An 11,541-nucleotide genomic window follows, 5' to 3' on the forward strand; every position below is an offset into this window, starting at 1 on the left:
GGTACCTCAGGGCTTAGTCTTAGGACCTTTGTCTTTTTATTTGCATCATTGACATAGATGAAGAAATAGTCAATAAATTGCTTAATTTTGCAGATTATATTAAGGTCTTTGGCATTGCTAGCTGTGAAGAGGATGCTGCTGATTTACAAAAGAATTTAGATCATTTAGTGAGTTGGGCAAATAATTGGCAGATGGGTTTTAATTATAATAAATGCAAGATAATACATGTGGAATATCAGAATTTAAATTATAAGTATAATTTGGATGGGAATAACCTTAATAGTGTTATGAAGGAAATGGACCTTGGTGTAATAGTCGATCAGTCTAAAGTTATCCAAGCAGTGTGCTGTTGCTAGTGGTAGGGCAAATAGGTTTGTAGGTTGTATATACAGAAATAATGATGCGGGCACAGTTGGCACTCAGTTGTCGTACATTCAGCTAAGGCATCTTGTTGGTTACTGAAGGGTTGAGTGGATAACAATGAGGAAAAACCATATACCAACATTAGGTAGGATGCCAATAAATTATTTTCAACTAATTTTATTCCCATAAATCACATGCAGCAATTTTGAATAACAGTGAGAAATATTTGTCCCAGTCACAATATGAGCACTGGGAAATATATGTCCCAACCGCAGTGAAAGGGTTAATACTGTAACACTACCATTAGGAAGACTCCTTATTTTTAGTGGTGTAAGTAAGATTATCATGCCATGTTTTTTCTTTCTTCCCCAAAAACTTAAACATTTACAGGTTCCAGAGAAAATAACAATGCTAGAGCACAATCGTCTGCGGAATGTGGCCATTTCTCTTCGCAAGTTGGAGCTACCCAGTGAAACAGTGGTACGAGCATTAAATGCTTTGGACCTGAAGATGTTGATCCAAGAATATGTAGAGATATTGTTGCGAATGGTGCCAAATGAAAAGGAGGTAGAGACTTGTTTTATGTATTAGTAGTATATGAAAAATTTACTTTTGATGATTCATTTCAAATAACAGTAATACTTACTTAATGTTATCTTTTTGTAGTGGTGGTTTTATTTTTTTTATTTTTTAATTTATTAGAAGTTTTTGTTTTATATATTTTGAACATTTATTAAGATTTATTGGTATAGGATCCTCAGATTTCTTTTAAATAGTGTCAGGCATTGCTAGTTTTGAATTTTGAAAATTAATAAGAGAAATATTATACATCAGTCTGAAAAATAGTTAGTATACATTTTGTTATGTGACCAGTTATTTGTAATCAAATAACCTTTACAAATTTTAAGTAGTTCATGTGCTACATTTGTGATTTTATTTCTTCATTAAATAATTTTTGTTTAGGTGTTGTAGAATAAAAACATTCATTTTGCTGTGAAAAATATATATATGGTCACTGCTTTCGGTTATTAATTAATAATAAATGCAGTTAATATAATGGAGAAGATAGTTCATGGCGAATGTTTTAGATTACTAAATAATAAACAGGCAATGAGAGAAAAATATTGTTGATTCTGTTGTGGAATATTGAAAAGTAAACAGGTTATTTTCATAAGATTAAAAGTGAATTTGATGTTGTCTTAAAACTTTGTTTGGCTTTGATGAAAAATATTTTTAATTGAATTACCATAAAAACAAACTTTAGTGACTGAGATACTGTAGCATATACTCATTTTACTACTTTTTGTAGAGGCATGAGAATAGTAGATTATCCTGATAATCTATTATAAAGATGTGGCCAGTGTCATTAGTGTTTAGTTTGTTATTTTTATGTTTTGTTGAAAAGTGGGATGGTGATTTTGCACTTTTTTTATTTCACTTATTGGCCTGCTCATGTCATAAGTATTTTTGTTTAAATATCATGATTAAGGTAGTTCTTACTTTTGATGTTTTGATTCACACACTCTTACCCCCTCATTTTGTTCCAATATGTATAAATATGTAATTCACACCATATTGAATAAAAATTTTGGGTTGTTCAAGGTAGATGAAATTTTACTTTGTAGTTTGCATTATATCTGCATATTTTAAATAAATCTAGAAGGTTCTGGAATGTTCAAGTTTATTTTTATGGAATATTTTAGCCTATTCTGGAATATTGCAACATATTATGAAATATTGCATGCAGTGCTGCTTATACCACGTGGAGCAATGCATCATACATGATGGATGGCCAAAGCATTAATGCCCTGAATATCTGGATATTTATGGGACAGTTTAAGCTCACTTGCAGGGTTTGCAATAGTACCAGTGGTACCAGGTTGCAGTACTGGTACTCGAGCATCTCTAATCATGTGACCTGAGCAGTTAGAAATTCAACTATTCGTCCCAGTGTGTTCTTGTATTTTTTCACATCAAACCAAATTGTCAATTATCTGTAAGCCCACATGGTATGATGACTAGGGCAATGTATCAGTTGAAATCTAGGCTTTCTATTGGTTATATATTTAATGGGAGTCGGCCTCAGAAAAATCTGTTAGCAAATTGTAAATTATAGCATGCCAGAGGTAGGCATGGAAAATGGTTTCTGAATTTTCAGTTATTGCTCTTTAGCCCCATAAGATTGAAGAATATAAAAATATAGCTTCAGAATATCAATGACGAAATTATAAAAAATATTTTATGTTACATTTTTGTAGTTTTCTAGGCAGTGAACAAAAAAAAATCCAGAATAGGAGACAGCTCAAGAACAAATATCCAAATTCTCACACTAAGAGAATTTGAGGTCTTTTTAAATATTTCCTTATACAATTAAGAACTTAAAACATATATAATATTAAAATTTGATTTATTATCTGTGGTTTTATGTCAGGTTTGTTTGATAATTGAGTAATTAATTAATAATGATAATTAAGTAGTTTAATTAAATTTTGAATGTAACACACTAAAACGTTGTTACATGCTCAGTCTGACCCACCCGCATGCTAAGGGTTAATCATGCATGCTCCTAACTAATGTGCAATCAATCACGTAGGCATATTCATGTTCTTTTCCAGAGCGTGGGAGTCGCCAGTTTCCCATATTTGATGCTATTGCTAATCTTCACGGTGAGACTTGCTTATTGACTGAAGTATGAAGTCAAAACTACCACATCAAACATTTATAATTCTGTGAAAAACGAAGCTGAAATACCAGAGGAGGCGTTTGGTCAAAACTCTGAAGATGGGACATGTGATAACAGATATTATTCTCAACATATGATATACTATAAACCAGCACCTGTATCACTTGTACTGACAGCCTGATACTGGTACTGGATGCCGAGTATCACCGGTACCGGTAATGGTACTGACTGCAAACCCTGCTCACTGGCCATGAGGAATGAAGACTTCATGACATCTTCATCTTTGTTGTTCAAGTCTATCTTAGAGCATATTTCACTGGTCCTGATGCCATTTCTACTCTTTGCAATGTTCTTAATTTCCTATAACGTTTTGTTAAGTAAAAGAAGATGAATTCTGCTCTTTCAAGATCTGCCTATCAAACATTTGCTGGATATCTATGGTATCTTAATGAGGAACTCATTGGTTTGGCATTCTTTGATTCAGCGATGTTAAAGGCACTAAATAATAAAGGAGACATTGATGAACCTCCAAAGCACATTCAGCTGAATATCAGAAAGTCTGAGGACATGTCAGTTGAAGATTTCATCACAAAGAATACAACAGACTTCTTCAGGGGCCTGAAAATTCCATCTGGATTTCTGGATTATAACTCTGAGTCATGGGAGTTCAGTGAAGATTATAGGGAGGTACTACAGACATTTTAACACTTGAATGTGGTAAATGACAATACTCAAAGGGGAATGGCTCTTATTTAGATGTATAATGCAACCATAAAAAAGAAGGAAGAAAAGAAACAATTTCTGCTTCAAGTTATGCAAGATCATAGAAAACAATTTCCAAAAAAGAAGTGATAACAATGCAAAAGAAGGAAAGAAACAATTTCTGCTTCAAGTTGTGCAAGATCATAGAAAACAATTTCCAAAAAAGAAGTGATAACAATGCAAAAGAAGGAAATAAACAATTTCTGCTTCAAGTTATGCAAGATCATAGAAAACAATTTCCAAAAAAGAAGTGATAACAATGCAAAAGAAGGAAAGAAACAATTTCTCCTTCAAGTTTTGCAGGATCATAGAAAATGCTTTCCTAACAACAAAAAAAGGAAATAATAACAATGCAAAAGTGACTTACCACACCAAAATCATATAATTATACTATTGTACATGAAATAAAATAATAACATGCTATATATCACATTGTACATACAGTATCAGGCCACTGGAATCTAGAACTTCAACTTCATTGAGCAACCTCTAAATGTGGTTCAAAATGGATGAAGTTTGATATAACAAAATCAGAAGGTGAGAGCTTTAGGATTTTTAACCTGAAATTATACATTCAAATACGAACCATCCTAATAATGATTGTGCAAGATATTTATTAGTATACTGATCTTTTTTGACATGAGCTGACTTGTTACCAACATTAACCCCATCAAGTGAGGTTTATAGATGTAAATACTTTTCAGTAATGTGCTCAAAAAATATTTTGTATTTTGCTTAGGTAAAAGCTTACAGAGAATATGAAAGACAGAGAAGGCCAACTGATGCCTTGACAGATGAGGACAAATTCCTCCTATCGGTAATTAAAGTTATTATATTTTGTTGTTTTGTCAAAAAAAAATTAAGCAAATTAATTATTTTTATATAGTCTTTTCTAGCAAAAAAACTTTATTAAAGTAAAACATTTTATAACTGCTTTTCTTACTCTAATTAATCTAGAGAGGGTTTTTGAGTGTGAAGTTTGTTATTGTCACTTCCAGATCTAACACAGTTGTAACTATTGTTACAATGCGCTTACACCAAACTTCAGTTTTTAATTAACATATAATGAATTATAGAACTTTATCTGTAATAATTTATTTATACTACACTTTAAATTACAAAATTATTTATTTACAGTTACTGAGTTTGTTTCTTTGTACCTGTTGAATTATTTGACAAACTTTGCTTGCTATTAGATAGTTATAACCCAAATTTAACTTACCTCTTTCTACTTCCCATTACTAAAATATATGTAGTTAAAAGGTGTTGTGAAATAAAATGTTTAGCTTGTGAATGGTAGTAGCATTATTACCCATTTTATTCTCTTTGAAAAAGTGTTTTTGCAGATTGCTAATTACATTGATAAAGACCTTTTTGGATATTCATAAAACCTAAAATTTATTAAACAGGAATGACTGTATCAGAATATGCTAAGACTTATGTTTTGTTATGTTATGGGATTTTACTGAGTTGTTAAGGATTGATTGATGACTCACAAACATCTTGAAAAAATTTTAAGGTTTATTGCAGAGGTAAAAACAATACAAAAGGAACAGAGCTAAGTTTATATCACGAAGTAATTGAGAATGTGTGTGAAACAGTAAATTCACTGAATAAGTTCAGAATCTATAAGAGCAGCTTTGAAATTTCTTAAAATGAACCCTTTGAAATCTGATTTCTCATTTGTCTTTTTTAAACATTTCAAAAATCCAGCTTTGTTTTGGCTTACTGTTATACTTTGATTTTTTTTATTGAATGTTTTGCTAGATACATCAGTTCCTATTTCACTGAAGCTTCCATAATCTATGGCATAACACTTTATATGAATTAAGTTATATCATAATAGTGATATATCTTTAAGCTAAAAGAATAATACCGAATTACAAAGATAACAGATATTTACAGTATATTCAGATTGTCACAAAGAAAGAATTTATGTAATAATTAAAATACCATTGCACAACACTTGCTTTCTCCCTAAATTATGAATTCACATGAACAATTTATGTAACTGTTGAATTATGTAATTCTTAATTTGGTCAAGAATCACTCCTACTTGGCAAGACTTCTTTTCTTTTGTTCTTAATGATGAAACAGAGCAGTCTTTTCTTTTTCTGGATTATCGTAATGCAGTCATGCTTAATGTTGTTGGAAAATGGGTGAACAAAAAAAAATAAGTTTGGAAACTTTATTTTAGACCATTAAGAATTTCTAACAATGCAAAGAAAATATTTTTACTGTTAAACCATATAGACAAGTACTGTTCTTAAAGTTAAGCATCAACCACAAGTCAAAACATTCGTAGTGTTAAAAGCTCTGATATTACTTTTGCAGTTGTAAATAAATGTGTAATCGTGAGTTTAATCATTTTGTCATTCTAGCCTGGTGTTTGATATTGGTAATAAACTTACCAATTTTAAGAATAGCTGGTTTTGAATAATAGTGTATATACATTAAGTGAAAAAAGTGGAGAAGTAGAATATATAGCTTGCCTTTTCTGTCCTATGTCATCATCATTAAATCCCCAGCAGCTTTGGACATTTTGAGTTTAGTTTATATCATTGAGCTGTACTTGGAATTTTGGTTTCATTTCTTTATCCAGGCTAAAGTTATGGCTCCTTCTTTTTGTTTTTAATTTGTAAATTCCTTGTTTGAATAATCTCCATACCATTTGGTAAAAGATAATCTGTCTTATCACTCTGGTATCTCAAGAGCTGCTTGATATGAACAATCTGTGGTTTTGACACTTCTGCATTTTGCAGCACAATACTTAACTCTTAATTTTTATCAGTGCATATAGACCATCCAAATATTAGCTAAAGTTTGATGATACATCCGTTTTGCTCTCAAGTTGCGTAATAACACCATCATCATGTTTCAATTTAAATTTATCAGTGCTGGTAGATTATTACTTTTTCTTTTATCAGTAGCTGATTTAAACTTCTCATGAGTAAACTCATTAAATCAGTATCATTTGTATCTCTAAAATGAATGATATATTCCATGTACTAAAGTTTGTTTAGACTTACTGTGGGTAGCTTTACAGGAGGTCTGATGGATTCCTTACTTTATGGCCAAAATTTAAGTGATACTGGTGTGTATCTGTGATATATTAAGACTTCATATTTCACTAGAAAGACTGCTGTATTATAGTTCCATTTTTTGTCTTTTATCTGTAGCTGTGTTATATGTAATGTGGTTCTGTCATTTTACTATTCAGTCTTAAAAAATATAGGCTGTTATCCTAGTTTCCTTTATTTCCAGAATTTTACACATATAAGTTAAGAATGTGACTCAAAGCTGTGTCTTTCATCAGAATGAAGTTCTCAGATACTCAATTTCTTGAGATGTAGTAATTGCCCAAATTCAGTGCTATTATTTTACTTTACATGTATAGTACAGTATAAGCATCTTTTTGCTATTAAAATTGTCCATTACTGCCATTATAATATATTCCTCTCATTTTATATAAGTACTATTATAGACAAAGGATATGAACAGATACTCTGTGAAAGTATGCTTCAAAATGTTACTTACTATTAAAAGTATCCATGCTACTTCCTCTGAAACCCTCTCAGAATATAATGCCTCTTTCTTGTAAGTCGCTGATCTTCAACCCAATAAAATATTTTAAGGCATAGTTTCAAAGTTTTCTGTCAGATGATTATGGAGATAAAGTCTTTCAGATTAGAGTAAGTAGACTGTAATCAGTTTTCTTTGTGGCCTCTTGTATCTCCAAATTTCCATGTTTAGTATGTTTTATCATACAGATTAACTGAATTCGGTTGATGCTAATGTATCATAATATGTGGATTTTAGAAAGCCCCCATCTGCCAAGTTGAGCTTAATGCAATGTATAATAATGATGTTGTCAATACTAAAGTTTCTAGCCAGAACCACTGTATGACAGTGCTCAAATTATAGCTACCCAACAATTAATAATGATGAGAAACCCACTTGAATTAAAAATTTATAGCAGAGATGGCTGGTATGGGTATTAAAAACTTTAAAGGTTTTAATACCCATACCAGCAATCTCTGATATACATAGCTACCTAACAAGGAGATCTCCATAATTATAATAAATGAAGTGTATGCTATACTGGAACTTTCACACACACATATATGTGAATTTAATAAGCTCAGTAATTAGTTGTAGTTTAATCAAAATTAAAATTTAGCAATAACTTTGCATATAAAAACATTAACAGCAAACTAAAAAAACACCTTTACCAATGGTTGATGGAGATAATATATGATATAGGGAGAATAAGTATAACAGTAGCTGAACTCACCTGCCTGCATCAAGGCTAAGTCATTCAATGAAACCAAACTCTCAATATGTTCACCCACGTGCATGATTTTTTTAACATGGAGGAAAAAAAACAAATTTATTTTAACAACAGGAAATGCATTCTCTTATATTCTTTTAATGTTCATACTAGGTATCCTTAAAGCCTTCTTGACAGTTACTATTAGCAATTTTTATGGTATTATGATTGACAATGCTCTAAACTTCTCTTTGGGAACCTTTGATTATATTTTCTTGTTTGAGTCATGGATATGATGTCATTGATGCTAACATTGTCCATTAGACTCTCTATCTCTGATTCAGCCATAGAATAATGACCTTAGCTTCTGCAATTAAAATAAGTTTCTGTTTGAGGTAAAATTCCTTAAGATGCTGCATAGTGTATCTGCTGGATTAGTCCTTCTAGTTTATTTAGGTTTTCACTGTAGTCAGACTACTGACTAGTGTAATGGTTAGTCTATTTTGGGCTGGTGTTTTAGTCTGTCTTTCAGTAAATATAATAGATTTTATGTCCATATGAAGCTAAACCAGTGGTCGGCAACTTTTTTGATCGTGGGTCAATTATTTTTTGTTGAAAAATTTAGCATTGTGTTGGGTCAGTGATAATCATATAATTATTAATACCGGTACACGTATTTTAAATGCGTTTTTGTATGTAAATAAACATAATTAATAGTTCGACCAGTTTGATATTTTTCCCTTGAAATTGATCTTAAAATTATCCGTAGCCTTGACTCTTTCCCATCTTTCCTTTAATATCGTTGTTCTTCTCACATAGCCGGGAAACTTGAACTGAACAATGATTGTGCCCTTAGGGGTTGCAATGGTGAAGCCAACTTTTGGCGGGTCAGCCAAATTATTGCTGCGGTCATAGGTTGCCGACCACTGGTCTATACTTTGTAAAGCTTTTATTTGAAAGGAGTCCTAATATAAATAAATAATACAACCTCTACGGGTTCCCACATAATTAATTTTTACATTCTGTTTTCCAATGTTTGAACGCAGATCTTAGGTTTGATAAGATGTTTTATTTAGGCTTGGTAACTGTCTGTTTTTGGTCCGAAATTTGCCTAAAAATTGAATAAATTATATTAGGGATATTTAATATTTGAATATTTAGTTGCTTATCCTGAAACGAGGATTACGCCTTAATTTGTTCTTACGTAAAAGGCATTATAGTAGTAGTAAGTGAGACAGAGAGCTTAAGAACGGTGGGGCTGTCAGTCGTATCATAAAAACTTTAGAAGGTTTTATTGCTATAAAGTACATCAAAATAGTGGCTACTTACAGCATTCAGATATAAGAAAAACAAAAGGCTATCCAAACTGAATGTCTTACTTCTGTAAAGTCCATACTACACACGTACATTAACCTTTTCTTTACATTATACACAAGTTATGTCATCTTGCATGCGCTAATATATAAAGCGTCGACACATGATTTAATAAGTTTCTGCGAATCAACAGTTCTTAAAAAAAGTACAAGTTTTAATCTCTTGTGACCCCAGGGTAAAATGTTTAGGCTGTAGGGCGTTTCGTTTATGTAGGACAACAAACTACCTGCTTCACCTGGAAAAGGTGATAGTCTTATAATACTTCTTTTATCATTGAATGAAGTTTCAACTCATTTCTGAGTACAAATGGTTGGGGGAGGAGCTTTTTTTTGTTGTTGCTCCCTAAGGTTCTTTTGTCAAGGGTACATAATGTAACGCAGCTTAACAATATGTCAGCGTTTGGTGTGTTTTTTCGATACACTAGTATGGAAAAATCAACTTTTATTAGTGTATTCACAAAGGTTTTCAGATTACCTAGAACCTCCTTTTTATTTTTATATTTGTCAATAGTATACAATGTTGTTATGACAGCAGAAGTCACGTGACGCTGGGAGCATGCGCGCTGGAGTTTCTCGAATGATCATCAATTTGCCCGGCAGCTCGAGTGTGATCTAGATGCCCCCTTTTTTTAGTATATAAGCCTGGCAAAGAAAGCCAGCTGGAGATAGATAATTAAAGAAGCGAACAGTAGTGACGGTAAGTAAAGTGTGTGAATCACTGTGATTTATAGCTTGTATCAAACGTTCTGACTGTGGAATTACCGTGTACTAAAGTTTGTATCGAGAAAGAATAAACTAGTTTTAATCAAGAAGGGGTTTGTATCGCTGAAGTTCCTCAGAAAGAATTTATACCGGAAATTAACAAACAAGCAGATACTCAACAATATATTCTTAAATAGTGGTCCCAAGTTTCAACTATCAACAGATAGTCCATTGTGTAGCTTTATGCTTAATTGCAAACAAACACTTCCGAACTTTGGATCTACTGATTCTTAGCTTGGCACACTAAACACTAGGTCACGCCCGAACAACGGTATAAAAGTAAAATTCCACACGATAAATAAAATTGTACAAAAATAATATAACGTAAGCTAAGTGACAATGACTTTTACTATAATTTCAAATATTTGCACATTCAATTCTAAAATTAAATATCACAACATTCTTGAGTATAATGTGATAATATAAACATATATCCATGTGTCAGTTTGCAATAGACTGACTAAATAAGGTAAACGTTCTCTATGTTTTATATTAGAACGAGGAATTACTGTCAGAAATTTTATAATGATATTAATAGTTATCGAAATAGCATCAATAAACATCGCTATAGATAAAACTTTTTTATTGTCCTTGTCGGGAGAACTTATAAAAGCTCGAAAGCGTTTAAATTATCTTTTATGGTAAATCAGCTGATAAAGAAACAGTAAGTATTTCGTTGTTCGGAGTTAGACACGTGAAGCATCCTGGTGGATTACCGACAGGATTCTTCATCCGGTAACACGTGACCTTAAGTTTTATTTCTTTTAAAAGTAACTATGCCAGGCAAGTACAGTTTAAGTTTGTCTGTTTGTTTTGTGAATTTCGCACAAAGCTACACGAGGGCTATCTGCGCTAGCCGTCCCTAATTTAGCAGTGTAAGACTAGAGGGAAGGTAGCTAGTCATCACCTCCCACCGCCAACTCTTGGGCTACTCTTTTACCAACGAATAGTGGGATTGACCGTCACATTATAATGCCTCCACGGCTGAAAGGGCGAGCATGTTTGGCGTGACGGGGATTCGAACCCGCGACCCTCAGATTGCGAGTGGAGCGCCTTCACCACCTGGCCATGTACATTTTAAGTTTCTAGATATGGTATTTATAAAAAAATATTACAGCTGCAAGTCCAGATGGCCAGATTATTTTTAAAATGTTGTTCATTCATTTACTATTTTGTGATTTAAAAATTTCATTTCAGTTGCCAGTTGTCATAAAAACTTTGGAACAGTAAAATAAAATAAGTTAATGTAATGTTGTATTATTATTATTCACGTTATTTGAATACAGTGCTCAAAGAGAAACTCATAAGGTGGTAATAGTCATAATTAC

The 11,541-nt window shown here is 32.1% G+C and overlaps 1 protein-coding gene across 1 annotated transcript in view; it reads left to right on the forward strand.

Annotated features, from left to right (window-relative positions):
• The window catches only part of LOC106461304 (formin-like protein CG32138), a 133,620-nt gene that overhangs the window by 104,436 nt on the left and 17,643 nt on the right, over positions 1 to 11,541 (forward strand). Inside the window, exons 16-17 of the mRNA XM_022388173.1 lie at positions 754 to 930; positions 4,548 to 4,625. Coding sequence (XP_022243881.1) covers positions 754 to 930; positions 4,548 to 4,625 — 255 coding nt within the window. The remainder of the gene's footprint in view (positions 1 to 753; positions 931 to 4,547; positions 4,626 to 11,541) is intronic.

The sequence above is a fragment of the Limulus polyphemus genome, unplaced genomic scaffold, assembly GCF_000517525.1.
Source record: "Limulus polyphemus unplaced genomic scaffold, Limulus_polyphemus-2.1.2 Scaffold930, whole genome shotgun sequence".
NCBI lineage: Eukaryota > Metazoa > Arthropoda > Merostomata > Xiphosura > Limulidae > Limulus > Limulus polyphemus.